Source organism: Chelonia mydas, chromosome 1, assembly GCF_015237465.2.
Source record: "Chelonia mydas isolate rCheMyd1 chromosome 1, rCheMyd1.pri.v2, whole genome shotgun sequence".
Lineage (NCBI taxonomy): Eukaryota > Metazoa > Chordata > Testudines > Cheloniidae > Chelonia > Chelonia mydas.
Genome location: NC_057849.1, coordinates 110,219,541 through 110,237,812, shown reverse-complemented (window position 1 = coordinate 110,237,812; position 18,272 = coordinate 110,219,541). Strand labels below are relative to the sequence as shown.

Here is an 18,272-nt window from a genome sequence, read left to right as displayed (position 1 = left end):
ACTAGATGACCTGTCGAGATTCCTTCCAGTCCCACGTTTCTATGATTTAACTGATCTTTATAACACTCCTGTGAAGCAAGTGAGTCGTATGACCCCATTTTACAGACAGCGAACTGAAGCACAAAGTGTCTAAGATTAGTTGTCCACTCATTCTGCTGTCCAATTTGAAACAGATCAGACCTGATTTTTCAAAGGCCTTCGGATTATATGGCACTTTATCTGTTCCAAGCACTACTCCGTCCCACTGACTTCAGCTGCAGCTGTGAGTGGGCAGCGCTGCTGCACATCAGACCCCAGGTGTCTCAAGCACCCAGAGAAAGCGGGACAGGCTGTTAACGGCCACCTGTGAAAAGGCTGGTGTAAGTCACTTGCTCACAAACGCTGTGGCGGAGGCAGCCATAGGATCCAGTTCCCCAGGGCAACATTTACTGGCCTTCGCCATGAGACCATCCTGCCACCCTCTCTGCTCGTTGTCCGCACCCCTTCCAGGGCTGCGGCAGGCGAGGCAGCGTCCCGCCACACCACGCTGCAGTCACTGCCCAGCCCGGGGGGAGCGGGGCCGCCCCGTGCCGTGCACTAGGCCTCTCCTCGCCCCCGACACGGCAGTAACGGCCCGGCGCTGCTCGGTGCGTGACGTTACTTAACGCGACGCACGCGGGACCTTCCCACGAACACACGCGTGAGGCCCGGGGCTCCCTCCGGAGCAGACCGTTACGCTCCCGGCTCTCGCACCCGCCTGCTGGGCCACGCTCCGCTGTCGGGGCCCCGACGAAACAGGGGCGGAGACGCACCTCAGGCCCCGCCCGACGGAGCGCACCTCCCCGCGGCGGGCCCCGCAGCCACTCAGAGGGCGAGGGGGCGTCAGGGCCGGGTTAGGGTTAGGACCTGAGCGGAGAAAGAGGCTGCGCGGGCTGCTGTCCCCTCACCTGATCTATGTACTGCCGGACCCGCTTCCTCAGCCGCTCCAGGTTCATCTCCCTACGCGCGCGAGCCGGGTGACCTCAGGATGCTCCGCACGCGCCGCTCGCTCAGGTAACGGTCTCGCTGTCACGCGTCAAGCGCGCAGCCCGGGAATCCCGCACTCTCCGCCGGCCGCCTTCTCTCGGCGTGCCGCGCGGTAACGTCCCCACTTCCGGTGTCACGCCCGAAGTCACTCCCCACAGAAACACCGCCCCGCGCGGATGGTTCCTAGAGCGCGCGCAGAGCCGAGCTGTGGCGCTAGAGCGGGGCGGGGCGGGCGACTGGGGCTGCTCTACGCTGCCTAGCTTTTCCTGGGGCAGAGCCCGCGGGATGAAGGGGGACTGTGACCCAGCGCTGCCAGAGTTTGTGATGTTTCCGCCGTTTCTGTGAAGCCTCCAGCTCCTGGAGTCCTGTTATTTGGCCAGAGCTTCCCCGTTCATTACAAGGAATGTCCCCAGAGCCCTAGGGAACCCGTGATCCGCGGCATCCTAAGGGCTTAGGCAAATGAGGAGAAATAGAAAGCTCCCAAAGTAGTATTATTATGTATTTAATCCTGTTTCTTTAAAGGCCTGACGGGGGGTTGGCACGACTCAGCACCTTACAAGATATTATTAGCAGTATATAATGTCTTCTGCAGTTTCCACGATATGCTATGCATCCGATGAAGTGAGCTGTAGCTCACGAAAGCTCATGCTCAAATAAACTGGTTAGTCTCTAAGGTGCCACAAGTACTCCTTTTCTTTTTACGAATACAGACTAACACGGCTGTTACTCTGAAACCTATTAGCAGAGGATCTCTCTTCCCTCTCTGTTACCCCCAGGTGTGAGCAGGCCTGGGCTGCCACACTGAGCCAAGTACCACCCAGTTTAAAAGGTCCAGGGACTGCTGAATGAGGGCTGAAATCCTTCCCCAGCAATAGCACACTTGCACTACTACCTGCTGTGCATTAGGTACTAATGAGTAGACTAGCTCCACCTGTGCTGTTATTATTTAACCTGAAATACTAATTATGGATGTCCAGAGGCAGTGAAATTGGAAAGGCAGATTTGGGCTCACAAGGGACCCAACACTGAAAGAGCAGTTAGTCCAGGTAGCAAGTGGCTAGCTATGGTTAGGAATATGAAGTAAAATATTTTCTTGGCATTAGGTCAAGTGTGCCATAAACGTGATGGGGGAAAATAATTTTTTAAAAGAATGTCATAGTATTAAGGCCAAGACTGGAAAACAGTAAGACCATGATGCAAATTTCCTTGTAGTGACTGCAGAGTAAAATGTTGTAGATGTGTAAATATTGGTAAACCCTAATGGCAGAATTATAGTCTTCAGATTGGATGTTGGAGTACAATTCCATGTTGGTTGGTTTGTTTTTTGGGGGGGTTGGTTTTTTGGTAATATATAGTACAGTAGCTAAGGAAAAGGTGCAGAAATACAAAGCAAAGCTTGTTTCATATTCTAAATAAAATAGTAGTGTAAGTGACCAACAATGTGTTTTTAAAAACAGTATGATTTAATACATAGTAAATGCAGATGTACTACTTGTGCTGCATCTAAAAATCTACTTAATCATGCAATGAATTAAATATTTGATCTATATGCTAGCCACCGAAATGCAAATAGAGAGCACAGACTGCATACTAGTAAAGTTCTCAGATGTCTTTCAATGCTTGGGTTATCTGGAAGGAGGATACTATTTTAAGATAGAACAATCGGTAACTCTGTCCATCCATCCTCCAAACCCTTCCCCAAACATTTGGTCTAACAAATAAAATAAAATAAATTGATAATATTGAAAATCTGGGGGTTATTAAAAGTATAGAAAAACCTAGAGAAGGAGTTAATTCAAGTGTTATAAGAGGAAGACCAAGGCATTGAACCGCATACACCATAACAGAAACATCCAGTGAAATCTGTTGAAAAGGGAGCAACTAAACTCTTGCAAGCACAAATATTCTCAGAGTTAGATGCGAGCAGAACATGTTTCAGCAAGTAAAGTTAGATAACTCAAGTTCTAAATTAATTATTTTTAATGCAACATTTGTGCATGATAAATTTAAGTGACTGTTCACATTTGTTGTATATCTTTGGTATTCTACAGGTTTCTGAGGGATCATATAGCCCTGAAGTCATAACTCATGCTGTTTTAATTTGGGACAGGTATACAATAAGTTTTGCAGAGATCAGGCCTTTGTTATGTCTGTCTTTCAACGATTTATATGACATTATAGATCAGCCCTCTTCTGGGTTCAGTTGCCTGAGGAATTTCTTACAGTTTTGGCTGCACATTTTTTGAATATACATATACAAATAAATAATATAATATACATAATAATATATAATATAATTAATATACATATACAAATATGCATATACAAATAAAGTTGATAAGACTTTGAGTAACTGCCTGAAAAAGGTGTGTCTATATTAAGTTTGGTGGCAGGTGGCATTTGTTCTCAAATGATACTGTCAATTCAGGGATCTGCTGTCCTGAAACTTTAAATACATTAGAGCTAGATACATGTCAATAGTTCATATTCTTAAATTCCTGAATAATTAAAGTACATTTTAAAAATGTCTATGTTTGGGACATCCAGGTTTGCACAAAATCCATTTATTCCCCAATTTTAAGATCAAAGTTTAAGTAATTTCTTCTATACTTCATAATAAATAATTAAATCATACGTTATTAATAAGCCTAATTAATTTGAGTCAATATTTAAAACTAAACATGATATAAATCTTTCACGTTCTAACCCTTTCAAAAAACAAATCTTAAAAATTACTAAAATGTTTCAGAATACATTAAATGAATTCTTATTCTATCCAAATGTTAATATCAAACCATAGAAAAGTAAAAGCATACAAAATGCATCTAAAAATATGAAAGAACAAACTGAAAAGTAAATTCTCATTTTTTTTTATTATCACTTATAAAAGGGGGTGGGGGAAGCCACTCACTGTAACATTTTAAACATAACCATAGTTTTCAAAACAAACCCATAGCTGTACCAGTTAGAGAGGGCAAAGTCTCTCTGCATATATTTTAAAACTTTTAAATGGGAAAACTAACTCTTCTTATCTTTAAAAAGGATAAATATGTAGTTGGCTTTTGTCTTTATAGGCGTTTCTTCTTGCAGTTACTTTATAAAATTTGTCCTTGAACAACAGACAAATTTTTATCAGTAAATCAAAGTATTGTTAACTTTCACATAATCGCATGCGATAATGAGGTATCATTGATTGGGTTACTTTCTATAATTTCTTCAAAATTATTTAATTACATACCACTTTATTTACTTTCTCAGTTTCATTATTAAAGAATTAAACAATGCATATAAAGCATTTCAGTGTTTAAATATGTATTAATATGCACATGGGTAGATTCTTCTCTATACTTACATCTGCTCTGTTCAGGTGGGGGTAGGAAGAGGGTGCCAGGAAGCTGGTATACCTGTTTGATTCTGTGGCAGCTATGGCATGAGTTACAGCAGCCCAATGGTTATTTTACACCACCTGAGTATGTCTCTGTAGAAACCATATAATTTGCCACTTCAGAACCAGCAGACGGCTGCTGTCCTCATTCTGAGACACCCCCTCTCCAAAGGGAAGGGTGGTGGATGCTGGAACTACTGTACTGGTTCAGGCTGAGCTCGAAGCCATTCTCAATCCTCCCATCTGCTGAGGAAATTCTTGGCTGTGACTAGGCTCTGACTCTTCAGCATCATCTGGAGAAGGGAATCTGGCCTCTGTGATTATACATTTATGTTGGAATTAATGTAAATATTGTTTGTTTTTATTTTGGGGATTCAGTTCCCAGTATAGCACCCGTGACCCGGGTGATAGGAAAGTGAGCTCTGTAGGACTGTTTGTCTTCCTTGACTTGTTCTCTCTTTTGGGAGATTAATGTGAAACTTTTATAAAAGAGATCATGTGTAACACTGTTCTTATCTAACCTGACTGGGCATCTTGGTTTTGAGTGTTTTCTGGGAAACATTTGGTTGATTTTCAGATGTTTTGGGTAATAAAATCCTGAGATAAGGCACTCCAGGGGCCAGTTTCAACAACTGAACTGCAGCTGGCGAATCTATCAGCTTATAGAACATCAAAAGATTCTTCAATAAAGCACATCAGTAAAACAAAAAAAAGATTTTTTTTAAAAAAGGAAAAATATACTGAATTACGTTTTGAATGATGTTTGAAGACTCCTGTTTAAAATTAAAGGATACAGAAAAAGAGAGGTTCCTGGGGACAGTCCGTTTACTTGCTGGAGAGCCAAATTTAGATTTGTTCAAAGAGTAACGACTGTTTACAAAACTTAAATTGAACAGAAATGTTTGCATTATTTAAAAAAAAAAAATCTGAAAGCAGGTTTGTTAAAATTTGAACATCCTCCTACAGTTCTTTGAACCCAAGGAATAAGCATGCTGTACTATGCATGAGAGTCAGAAAGTGAAGGTGATCAATCTATCCTGAGTGTCAAAGTGTCAACTGGCAAGTGCATTTATGGGGGCTAGTTTAAAAATGTAAATAACATTCACAAAAGCAAATAGTAAATAGTTATGAATAAATTAAATTGTAAAAACTAAGAGAAAATAAACACCGGGTTATTTTCAAAGCATCTAATGATATAATAATTTTCTGATGACTAAACCATACTAATATTGTTATAACAATATTGTTAAGAAACCTATTTTATACTATTCTGCAGTAGAAATTTAATTTGTCCTATAACATAACAGGAAAAACAATGATAACAGATCAGTCATTAAAGGCCAGATGGTGATTTATGCCAATGGAAGTACCCGAGTAAGTGCTTATCAGTGTGAGGAAGGGCTCGACAAAATCTATCGAGTTCTGCACATAGCTAGCCTCTCTAACAACATAATATTATTACTGGTTTCAGAGTAGCAGCCGTGTTAGTCTGTATTCACGAAAAGAAAAGGAGTACTTGTGGCACCTTAGAGACTAGCAAATTTATTTGAGCATAAGCTTTCGTGAGCTACAGCTCACTTCATCGGATGCAACACACACACATATATAATCTTCTTACTATATGTTCCATTCTATGCATCCGATGAAGTGGGCTGTAGCCCACGAAAGCTTATGCTCTAATAAATTTGTAAGTCTCTAAGGTGCCACAAGTACTCCTGTTCTTTTTATAGTAGAAGAGAGGATATAGTTCAAAATTGGAGAGTATTAGTAAAAGGATATTTTGTTAATTAAATAGACATGATCTAGGGCTGGAGAAATGATCTAGGCCAAAGTTGGGGACTTAAAATCCTGACATTTACCAAGACTGAACAGGCATTTTTCCTACTCTGTAGAACTGTTGATCCAATTAAAGAGCTTTTGTTGAATCAGATTTGAGATTTTAAAAGATGATCTCCTGCCCTCTAGTGTTCAAGAGCTTGTCAGCTGCTGTGCAGTGTTTTGCCTGGTTTTCAGAACACTTTCCAGTCTTGCATCAGTTGATTAATTAACATCACGTTTTTCTTATCCTGCTGGCTCTCTGGGCACTAGTGATTATTAGAAACTTAGACAAAGTATTAGTCTGTAGCGGAAAATTACACCGGAGGATTAATTGTGATCTGGTCATTCACTATTGACAAGCTGGAGGTGGAAAAGAGAGATACAACTCACCACTGACTGATATGTGTTTTAATTTGTCTCTCTTTTTTCTTTTTTGGAAGCCTGTGGTTCTAATTGGTGTATTTGTATTATGAATTTCCATATGTCTCACAATCTGAGTCAATAAAAATGCTAGCAATGATATGCAGCATAGACACCAGACTGATATAAAAGGTGCAAGAGGATACATGTATTTTAAGTACATCTAAATGACTAAAAGGAGGGATTGAGGTATTCTGTACCCAAAACTCGTATTTAAAACAGGGATTCATTGATCTGACCTGGTAGTGGCTCTTCTTATGTCTACTTGCTCCTTGGTGTTTTTGCTGATGGTGCTATTTTGTGTGGGTGGTTAGTTATTATGTAGACCAGTGGTCACCAACAGGTCGATCACGATCAACTGGTCGATCCTGGATCCTCTGTCAGTCGATCATGATCTCTGGCCGCTAAAATCCGGTGGCGCAGCAGGGCTCAGGCAGGCTGCCTGCCTGGCCCCACACTGCTCCGGAAGCTGCTGGCATGTCTCTGTGGCCCCTGGGGGGGAGGGGCAGAGGCAGCTCTGTGTGCTACCCAGACCCCCAGCACTGTCCCTACAGGGGCGGTGCTCGCAGGCAAGGGCAGCGCACGGAGACCCACTGCCCCCCTCACCTCCAGGAGCCCCAGAGACGTGCCAGCAGGTAGATGCTTCCAGAGCGGTGTGGGGCCAGGGCAGGCAGGCAGCTTGCCTGAGCCCTGCTGCGCCACTGACTGGGAGCTGCCTGGAGTAAGCGCCTCCCGGCCACAGCCTGCACCTCGCAGCGCCTCCTGCACACCAATCCCCTGCCTCAGTCCGGGGCCCCCTCCTACACCCAAACTGCCTCCCAAAGCTTGCACCCCCTCCTGCACCCCAATCCCCTGCCCCAGTCCGGAGCCCACTCCTGCACCCAAACTGCCTCCCAAAGCTTGCACCCCTCACTCCTGCACCCCAACCCTCTGCCCCAGGCTCAGCCAATGCACACCCCACAGTTGAGAATGTTACACTAATTTGTGACAATCCCTGCAGAATTTTGGATCTATAAACCACAAATGACACTAATAAAAAGTAAAACTCACAAAATGTTCAGTGGATTCTATGAGATTAGGTGCTGTGTGACCATATGACCCCTACACCCAAACTCCCTCCCAGAGCTTGCACACCTCACTCCTGCGCCCCTGCCCCAGGCTCAGCCCGGAGCCCCCTCCCACACTCTGAACCCCTCGGCCCCAGCCCAGAGCCTGCACCCCCTCCTACATCCCAACCCCCTGCCCCAGCCCAATGAAGGTGAATGAGGGTGGGAGAGAGCGAGCAACGGAGGGAGGGGGGAATGAGCGGGGCGGGGCCTTGGGGAAGGGATAGGGTAGATCCTGGGTTGATCTTAAATTCAAAAAGTGATCTTGTGCGTAAAGAGGTTGGAGACCACTGACGTAGACCATGCTCCCCCAGATATGGATACCTCTAATGCTTTTCAGATAGACCATCAAACAGTAGTCGGATAACAATGACTATCAGGCACTAATGACCTACTCCAAATTTGAATCTGAGACCTACAGGTGAAAAGCTTCATATTTCATTATCAAGCCCCTGAGCCATTCCCCAGTTTACCAAATACACCTTGGCTATGTGATCATGTATAATAAAGTGTTTCTAAAAATAGCTGAAAATCATATAGATACAATTTTGCAAAGCTTCATAATCTGAAGTCTAAACCATTGCAGTCATCAAGTCTGAGAATGCAGAGTGAGAAGGCATGTTGGGCCAAGTTCATTCCTAATGTGTCCCCATTATGGTGAATAGTTATATCAGCGATAAACTTAGACTCTTGATTGAAATTTATAATCCATGGAGAACTCTTCTGAACAAGACTTTAGGAGTGAATACTGAAACTTCCTGCAAGAACCACGGACATTTATAATCTTAATCTCTGTTATTCTCCCAAATGTAGGCAGAAAGGATTCCATTTGACACAGGCTGCTGCAAGAAGCCCTTTTACATAAGAAGATATAATTTAATAGTTTCTGAGAGTGCAGGAACCCATGGTGAAATCCCAGCCCTATTGAAGTAGGATTTCACCCCAAATGTCCCAACAGTGAGGGTGCTATCTTTTTCACTGGGATTTTTTCTTGACTTGGACATTGTTTTTATTCGTTATTCAGGAGTAGTTTTACCTTCTATTTTTGATAAATGGCTTCATTTATAAAATGTTTATTAATTTTACAGAAGGGACATGTTATAATCAAACAACGAAGAACATAAAAACTAATCTCTTCTCAAAAAAGAATGCACGAAATATAAAACATGTACTCAATCCTTAAAGGTGCATACAGGACCAGTCCTGCTTGTCTAGTTTATATGAATAATCGCATAAGGAAAATAATCTTTGGCCCACAGTACAACATGTAACAAGAAAGTACAACTATGCAAATGTAGAAATAAATAAAAATACTCCAACCCAGCAAACAGGCCCATGCATGTTACATTGTATTGATCTGTATGTTCATGTATACATTTCACACATAGCACTATAAAACAACTATCTGTACTTCTCCATATCTGTAGATTTTTCCCTATGAAATTTAGAAATGGATTCTATATTGCATTAAAGTAATTCAGTTTAACTTTTATTCCAAATACAATATATTTTTGTATGAGACTGTTGTTGCAAGGTCTGTCAGGTTATTGTAGATAAATTTTCCATGTCCTTCCATTATTGTAGAATAATCCTTTTAACATTATTAGACTAGGAGAAAGCCATTCTGCTAATGCTTTAGGATTTCTTTGATTTCTGAAAGATGAAATATAGCAACAGAAGGTTCCAATTATAAGGTATATTATTTAATTACTAACATTTTGGTCTAAATTAATTGTACCTTTTTGCATTCCAGGAGCATGTCTGTGGTATCCAATTATAGCTAATCATTTCCATAATTTATTTCAAGTATGCATATGTGACCTATGTATTATAAAGAACTTACATTTCAAACATGCAGACAAAATCTGGAACAAAATCTCGAAAGAAGAGTTACCAGTTAATAAGCAGTATGGCATTAAGGCAATGCAAATCAATCTTCCATAGATTATATTGGATCCCAGCTCACAATTGCTCCATGCATATTTCTATTTGCCATCTTTTACTTTTTTAATTATAATTTTCATACTCCTCTTTTAGCAGATCTATGAGAATGATGTTAAAGAAAACGTAAGATGCATATATGCAAAACTTGTATTGCTTAGAATGTAATCCTATTACAACAAAGGAGACAGAAAGGCTATGCTACAGGAAGTGAGACAGAAACCTCTTTACATCCTGTTCCTTTATTCTGTCATCTGCATAAAAACAAGTAAAAGAAAACCAGCATCTACACACTGTTTCTCCAAAATGTAATTTTTTCATGTCATATGTGACCTGCTGAAGAGAGAACGCACAACACAGGATAAAATAGTTATTACTTATTGCCGAGGTGTAGCATCAAGGGTAAAAGCTGTGGCAGACTGACCATTTCCTGCAATATGAACTTTACTGAATTAAGTTAAACCTTACTGAATTAGGTTTAAAGCTTTGAGGGTCCATTGTATTAAGAATGCAATTGTGCATGTGTTATTGTGAAATTGTATGTAACTTAGGCAGGCCATTCATTCAATTTTAAACCGGACAGTCCTTTTCTTCGGTGCTTTGTCCCCCACCTAGTACTGAGACAAAACCATATGTGGTTTTGTCTAGTATCAGACAGGGGATGCCATTTTGAAAAGCATGCCGCTCCCGCTGCTCCTGCCAGTGTGACCTCACATGCACTGTGTGTGTGAGTTCATGCCTATGGAGGCAGAGCAATGTGATCTTCCAAATAGCGTCCTCCGTCCAGTGTGAGCTTGTACGCACGTTATGTGTGAGGTCGCACCAGTGGGGGTGGGACACACCATTCCTGCAAGTACCAGAATGTCTGGTATTTTGGGAATCCGTGAGTGACAACCCTAATGTAACTTCCCGGAGAGGAGGGGGATGCTAATATAATTCCTTTGGTTATCAGCACTTCGAAGCCCCTGCACCTCCCAGAGAGCTACACACTAACTAGTTCAAACTGGATTCTCTAGGGATCAACAGACAAAGAAAGGATTTTTGGATAAATAACCTAGCAACTGGGGAGCTGAAAGTCTGAGAGTGGGTGGCTTGCTGAAATAATGAGGGGAAAGGAAGCTGCAGTAGGGGACGTATGCCTCAAAAGCCAAGTCTGTACAGTGCTGAGCATCTCCTGCCATGTGCTGAGCAACCTCAGCTCCCACTGATATCAGTGGAATAGGGTCTCAGCTTGTTTCTGTATAAGAACTGAGGTGCTCAGCACCTTGCAGGTTCAGACCCTGAATTAGCCACTTGTTTGTATTTTTTTTTTATCGCTGCAGGCTTTTATGTTGAGGTAAGTGCCTGACAAAGAGGCTCCTGCAAAACCAGCATTTTACTCTTAATAACACTAGTTTGAGTATATGCAAATAAACAAAACACTTAAGTGGATTTTGTGAAAGAAATATCGTGATTGTTGGGATCTACTGTCTAATGTCTCTTGTAGAAAATGGTCTCAAATAGATTTTATGCTGTCTTCTTTTGGTTTTATTTTTCCTCTGTAAATGTGTTTCCTCATAAAGCTGGCTGTTTTGTTTATTGTTTTTGTTTTGTTTTCTAATGGTATCAGGATTATGATGATGAAGAATCACATGGAGTGTGTGTATTTAGGATACCTCTTGGAACAGACAAAGTAGGGAGATAACAAGGAGGAAGCACTTCAGGCTTCCTGATCTAAACCATTGCATAGTCCTGCTGTGTACTGTTGAACAATTAGCATATTTCAACCCAGAGTGTGCTGGAGTTTCGTGGTTAAGTGAATGGAGCTGTTATAAGGCTTAATTAACTAATGTTCGTAAAGTACTTGAATCAAAGTTCTGATATCAGTGAAGTCAACATAAAAACTGTCTAAATAAAAACTGCTCAAGAACTTCAGAAATGTGGGTCACAATGTATAAATTGGGAGCAATCAACCTTACTAGTTCCCACAGATTCTCCTCTTTGATCCTATTCCTATTCTTTGATCCTATTCTCCTCTTTGTCCTATTCCTGATCTTAGATGCCCCTCTGCACATCTGCTCCTGTCTGCTGGCATGGACCCCTTTCTCTCTTTCCTGTTAGCCAGGCTGCATACTCTAAAATGTCTCTAATGGTGTCCCTATCAGTTCTCTGTGGAAACAACCAGCTAGCATTTGTTACCCATCAAATCCCCAAAATGTGAATTCATAACACCTCTAGTTCAGGCATTATAACTGATGCTAACCTGTGCTATAAAAGCAGTGTGAGCTTGGGGGAGGGGACACACAGTCGCTGGCACGGGGAGATGAGGGGAATGAGACCATTGCAGGGAAAGGGGAGGAATGGAGACGCACACAGAATCCCTGGTATAGGAGGAGCAATCAGAGCTTGTGGTAAGAGGCGAATGGGATACACACAGAACCCCTGGCATGAAGGAGGTGGTTGTTGGGGAAAAGGGGTATTGGTAAGTCCCTGAAATAGAAGGGGATGGGAAGGTGGTGGTACACCAGGACCTTGTGCAGGAGAGTGGAAGGATGCAAAGAACCCCTGGTGTAAGCTCAGTCTAAAAGAAGCAACAAAATATACTACACCTTACAGCAAATAATTTTTTGAATGTGGTTAATTAACTCATTGCTTGTAGGAGACACAGCAGAAGTGAGCTTTAGAAGAGTTTTGAATGAAGAGGAGCTGGTGGCCTGGCAAACAGGTTGGGTGAGGAAACCCAGTATGTTGTGTGGCTCACACCCAAAATCAAATGATTTGTATTAAAGGTGAAATTCTCACCTCTGCCAATGGCCAGCACAAGGCCTAGCCACAATTTAAGCCCCACATATCTCCTCAAATAGGGCTTCTGTAATTCACAGACCTTGTGCTGGTGCTGTCCCCCAATACTCCAGATTTCACCCATAATGTTTGATTCCTGCCACATTTTGTGGTATGTTAAACATGCAATAAAGCTCACCTCCCTGTGTGTTTGTGATATGCTATCAGGCTATAGCATGCTACACCTTAACTAAATTATATGAGAGAATCAGAAATAATTTGGTGTATTCCTCTCCTTTCCCTGCCATGTGCCTCATTTGCCAAAAATACATCAGGAATCAAACATTATGGGTGAAATCTGGATTTAAATAATGTTCCTTCAGAGATGGTGTTCAACAGCTAAAAGACCATTTTCCCTATTTGGAGCCTCTACCCAGACAAAACAAAAACCCCAAACCCTGTAGCAGTGAGTCCCAGAGCCTGGGTCAACTGACTAAAAGGTAAGTCTGCTCTACAAAATTAAATCGACCTAAGTTACTTAGACATACAGCCACTGCAGTAATTAAATCGCTTTTGGGTGTCCACATTACACTCCTTGTGTCGGCATTGCATGTCCTCACCAGGAACTCTTGCACTGATTTAACTGTCAGTGTGGGGCATTGTGGGATGGCTTCTGAAAGGCAGCAACAGTCAGCGTAAGCAATGCAGTGTCTATACTGACGCTGCGTCAACCTAACTTTGTTGACCTAAGCACTGCGCCTCTCATGGAGGTGGAGTTATTAAGTTGGTGTAGTGGATGAGTTACATCTGTGGGAGCCACAGTTTAGTGTAGATGCTTACAGAGTTAGGTTGATGTAATTAAGCTGTGTTACGTTGATCTAATTCTGTAGTGTAGACCAGGCCTCAGGCTCACAGAGTTCAAGCTGTGGGACTAAAAATAGCTGTGTAGACCCTTAGGCTGGAGCTCAGACTCTGTAAAACTGCAATGGGTAAGGATCTTGAAGCCTAGTCTCCAGCCCAAGCCCAAATGTCTACACTGCTATTTTTAGCCCCATGGCTTGAGTCCTGTAAGCCCAAGTCAGCTGACTGGGACTCTAAGACTTGCTGCCCCAGATTTTTGTTTTTGCTGTGTAGACATACCCGCTGAGGCCTGTGTTTTGTCAGGGACAATAACAAGTGTTTTAAACATTTTTCCTTATGATGAAATATGATTATTTTGTTATTTCTGAATGCTAGTATTAGGGATGTGGGTGGCATTTCAGATGGCCTGACATGAAATCTGAGAATTACATCTTTCATTAACTGCCAACCTGATTGTTCTGGGGATCTTGATAAACCTGTTCTTTTTTTAGCGTCCTGAGCTAGCTTTATGTTTTTGTTTACTATCATATGTTTTGTGACCTTTACGTTTGCAGATCCATTTGTAACATGCATTCTATTTGCCCAGTGTCTATGATATAGCCAACATATTAGTTATTCCAGATAACGAATGAAATCGCTTTTCCACCTGATGTAGTCTCCACTTCCACTTATTTCCAGGGGGTATAGGCATATTTATGGAATGGTGTGAACAAATGTTCCTTTCTACATCCTTTTGGAGAACTTGTGAGGCCAATGTGATTGTGGCTGGGCTAGGGTTTGTGCAGATGGAGAGAATCTTCACAGGAGGCCCAGGTGATGTGTGCATGTTCTCACATACAGGCCCCGCAGGGTGAGGGGTGGAATTCTACAGTTTAAAGGGTAGGTCCATGGGAGCATTAGTGGGACACAGCATTCTCCCTTTAGGTGCAAGCGGATTTCCCACAAGTTACAGTTGGTCACACCAACAAGGACTATACTCTATATGACTAGAACATTGTATGACTGCAAATACATCCCCTGCCCCATACATTTGCTTGGGTTTATTTTGGGCAACTGCTGCCAGCAGGTGCTACATGGGAACATAGCTCCTTTAGCATGGGGAAGAGGGAAGCCATTGGAACAGTGGCAGTCTTGGGTCTCCATGCAAAAGTCCCTACCCCTCTAAGCACTCAATCCTGAAGTCAGTGGGAGTTTTGTATGCAAGGTCTTAGAGGATTAGGCCCCCTGTATTCCAAGGTCTTTGTGGCACTAGGATTTTCTTGGATTTAGTGGGTTGTACCTTCCGCCATCTCCGTGTGTGTGAATGAAACTCCCCCTCCAATGGGACAAAGGCCATGTATGGAAACTGAGGCCAAAATTTCCAACTTGACTCTCTAAAGTTAGGCACTTATAGATCTGTATTTAGGCATCTACATTAAATGTGCTTGATTTTCAAACAACTACATTCTGAAAATCAGATATTTTATTTACGGCCTAACTTTAGTTCCAAGTTTAAAAGGTTGACTTCTGTTCCCAAACTCTCATGTGGGGTTATAATATGGCCCTGTATGTTGCAGAGAGAATGATAACGCAAGTTAACTTAATGAAATTTGGAGATCAAGTATAACAAACTCAGGCCAGAGATATTGTAGAATTCAACTAGGGGGACCAAGTGTCCTGATTTTATAGTGACAGTCCCAATATTTGGGGCTTTGTCTTCTATAGGCTCCTATTACCCCACACTCCCACCCCGTCCCTATTTTTCATGCTTGCTATCTGATCATCCTAAATTAAACATAAAATTTGATAGTGAGAGCTCACTACAAGTCATATAAGACTAAATATGAATTTAAAATGTACTTGTCTAGTAATTAGTGACCATGGAAACTGTTCATCGTTCTCAGAAAAGATGATCAAAACTAAAATTATGCTTGTGTAATATTAATTGCATCACTATAATATCCTATACTGTGGAAAAAATGTGAAAGTTTGTGTATACTCTAAGCTTGCTTCTTCTCCTAGAATGGTCAGAGGATAAAAGTATTATGCCCTGACAGGCAGCCAGCACCACTTTACACCTGTTATTAGTTGCACTCAGCATAAAGAAAATAGACTCTCCTGTCCAAATCACAAAATCAAAGCCTGAAACACACACAGTTCAGCAGAACATTCAACTCAAACCTCTAACAGTTGAAATCAGTCTTGGTTCAAGTTCAGACAGGCTTTATGTGCTGGTGTTGGTTTGCTGGAATTTTGGTTTGGGTCTGAACTTTCCATCAAAGATGGGTATGGACCTTTTGAGGTGTATCTGTAGATTTGCAGTTATTCCAAATAGTTTATCACTGTTGAATTTTGGGTGCTATATTCCTTTTACATAGATGGCCCAACCACATGTCCTCAAGGGATTGCAAAAGCCATTTTACTTGATTTTTTTGGAATGGGGATTGGGTAAACTTAGTTTAGTTTTCCCGATCCAAACAGAAAATCAGAAAAAAACAAATAGTGGTCACCTCACTCTTGATGTAACTCCGTTGACGTCAGTATAATTACACTAGGATACAATCTAGCTCATTATTTTATCATCTGTGTCTGTCTGGCTCTGCCACCTTGTCTTTTAGCATGTTATTTATGATTAATTCCATCAGTAAGACTTTGCTGAACTAGGATTTGAAGACATGGTGTTAGAATGTGTTAGAGAACACCTGCTAACTAACACCTTCTAAAAGTTAGCACAGACAAGACAGTGTATATTTTAACACATGGTAAACTGTTCAAATTAAAGCTTAAGGAGGAGCCTAGCCCAGACTGGAAAGAAGCTGTGCCATTTAGGCTCTCTAATGAAGCTGTCATTTCAGTAATGCTTTGTGTGCTTCTGTTACATTGAAGTGCAGTGAAGGTGGGGAGGGCAAATAAAACTGTTAATAAAATGGTATCTTGCAAATTCTCTATTGCTATTTAGTATAAGTTTCTGGGAGTATCTACAATGTGCTAGGTGCAGTATGAATCCACAAGACAGCAGGCCCCTGCCACTAAGAGCTCAAAGTCTATAAAAGACAGAACAAACAGAGAAAGAAGAACAAACAAATAGGGTGGTCAGGAAGTGATTGTCTGTTTCCTGAAAATGAGCCAGATTCTCTACTGGCATAAATAAACTGAGATCAGTGGAATTATGCCAGCAGAGAACTTGACTCAATACGCTTTAACACATGTAATTCCTGGATTGTGTAGCACTGTGATTCAGCAAACTGCAACCTCTATGGCAGTTTCATTTACACTTTAACAATGTAAGTTTTTTCCCTGAACCGAGTAATACAACCAGTGCAGAAACTCCTGTGTTTCTAATTTTAATTTTGTCCCCAGAGTTTTTGTCTGGTATCAAGGGAATTTGGGATTAATTAGATTATAGCTTTTAGATGTTTCTTCAAATCATATCATCAACCGTCTAAGTAGGAATGAAATAATTCTGAACCAAACTTTGCAATCTTGAACTTATCTCACATACTTACTGTAACAAATATGTAACAACAAACAATGGATCCATTATGGATTGGCACTCAGCTGTTGGATATGAACTCCTGTGAATGCAGGATGTTTGAGAATAAGCATTGCCTAACTGTTGGGAGTATTGCAATGTCCTGGCATGTGTGAGTAATGTTGTTTGCTATTGGAGCTGGAGCAGACCTGTTCAAGTGTTTGTGATTATATTGCCCTTAAGTGGCTGTCTCATACAAGATACAGCAAGTCCTAATACTGCTACTATCTAACCAGGGTCTTCTGGCTTTTGGGCAAGGATCCAAAGTCCATTGAAACCAATGGTAGTTTTTCTTTTGATTTCAGTAGGCTTTGGACCAGACCCTATTAGGGGTTTGTGGGTTTCCTGGAAGCAATGGTCCCAGCTTCCAAGTTATATGACTGCCACCTGGGTACAGTTTAGCTGGTGACCATGGTGTCTATTATTTGTCTAAGCAGGGTCTGAATGAATGCTTTCCTGACAGCTAGCTGGGAGGGGGAGAGACTGTGGGTGTGGTTATGTAAATACAGTTTGCTCCTGCTGTTTGCTCCTGTTTTGTTTAGATTTGCTTAGATATGCAGCAGATGTTTTGCTCATTGTAATCCACTTGGCTGGTGTTGGGTCACATATCACATTAGTACTGAATGCAGGGGTAGCGAAATGCTGTTATCAATGTTGTGATTATTGTGGGAACACAGGGAAGCAGGACTCTGTTTAACCTTTTCCAAATGGGGGCGGGTCACCCTTAGCAGAGAGGACCTTGGTGAGCCAGGGGCTCGACTGCCAAAGCCCTGTGAAAGTCAGAGGGGTAGGGACAGGAGTTCTAGTTAGAGGCTTTGCCCTCCTGAGTTCTCTCTAGACTGGCTTAACCTGTTCTTTTCCACTAATCAAAGAATAGAGCTAAATAAGCTTGTTGTTTTAATTGCTTAATCAGAGCTAAAACCAGTTGCGGTAGGACTGTTTCTGCCCTGTCTGCTGAGAGCTGAAATCACATGAGATAGGGCAGTGTTTCTGCCCAGTCTGCAAAAGAGTTGAAAATCACTGAGAGACTGATGTGCAGAAGTCACAGTAGAGAGGCAGAAGGTGACTGACAGTCAGCTGGCGAATGAGTGACCAGCAGGGTGGCAGTGGAGAGAGGCGCAATGAGCGGCCAGCAGACGGCACCGGAGAGGTGTGATGAGCAGTGAGCAAGTGGCCAGTGAGCGGCCAGCAGAGCAAGTAAGGTGCCTCTTTACCCTGCACCAGGGTGGGAGGTGAACTCTGCAGATGTACCTCTGAACTCTGGGTCTGCACTGACCAAGGACAGCAACTGTGAGTGGGGTGCAGAAAAGGGTCGGGCATGTGAAAGTGACTTTTGGGTTGCTGGACTTAAGAACCTGAGGGGAAAAGGGCATGGCCCAACCTACTTGAGGGTGGGGGGGGGGGTCTTTTACTCATGGTTTATGTTTATGAACCTTGTTTGCGGTGTTTTCCCAAATTAACTCTG

The 18,272-nt window shown here is 42.2% G+C and overlaps 2 protein-coding genes across 6 annotated transcripts in view; one reads left to right on the top strand and one right to left on the bottom strand.

Moving 5' to 3' along the window:
• The window catches only part of CDC16 (cell division cycle 16), a 63,936-nt gene extending 62,872 nt beyond the window's left edge, over positions 1-1,064 (bottom strand). For 3 of the 5 annotated variants that reach the window (XR_006287491.1, XM_037897382.2, XM_037897396.2), the window contains exon 1: positions 927-1,064. Coding sequence is in view for 3 of the 5 variants with exons in the window: in XM_037897382.2 (XP_037753310.1) it covers positions 927-974 (48 nt within the window). In the remaining 2 variants the exon portion in view is untranslated. Of the gene's footprint in view, positions 1-180; positions 344-429; positions 794-926 lie in introns of those variants that run through there. The other 2 variants (XM_037897402.2, XM_037897390.2) reach the window with 2 other exon arrangements.
• Positions 918-18,272, top strand: part of RASA3 (RAS p21 protein activator 3) — a 254,071-nt gene continuing 236,716 nt past the window's right edge. Inside the window, exon 1 of the mRNA XM_037897369.1 lies at positions 918-1,032. The gene's annotated coding sequence lies outside the window, so the exon portion shown is untranslated. The remainder of the gene's footprint in view (positions 1,033-18,272) is intronic.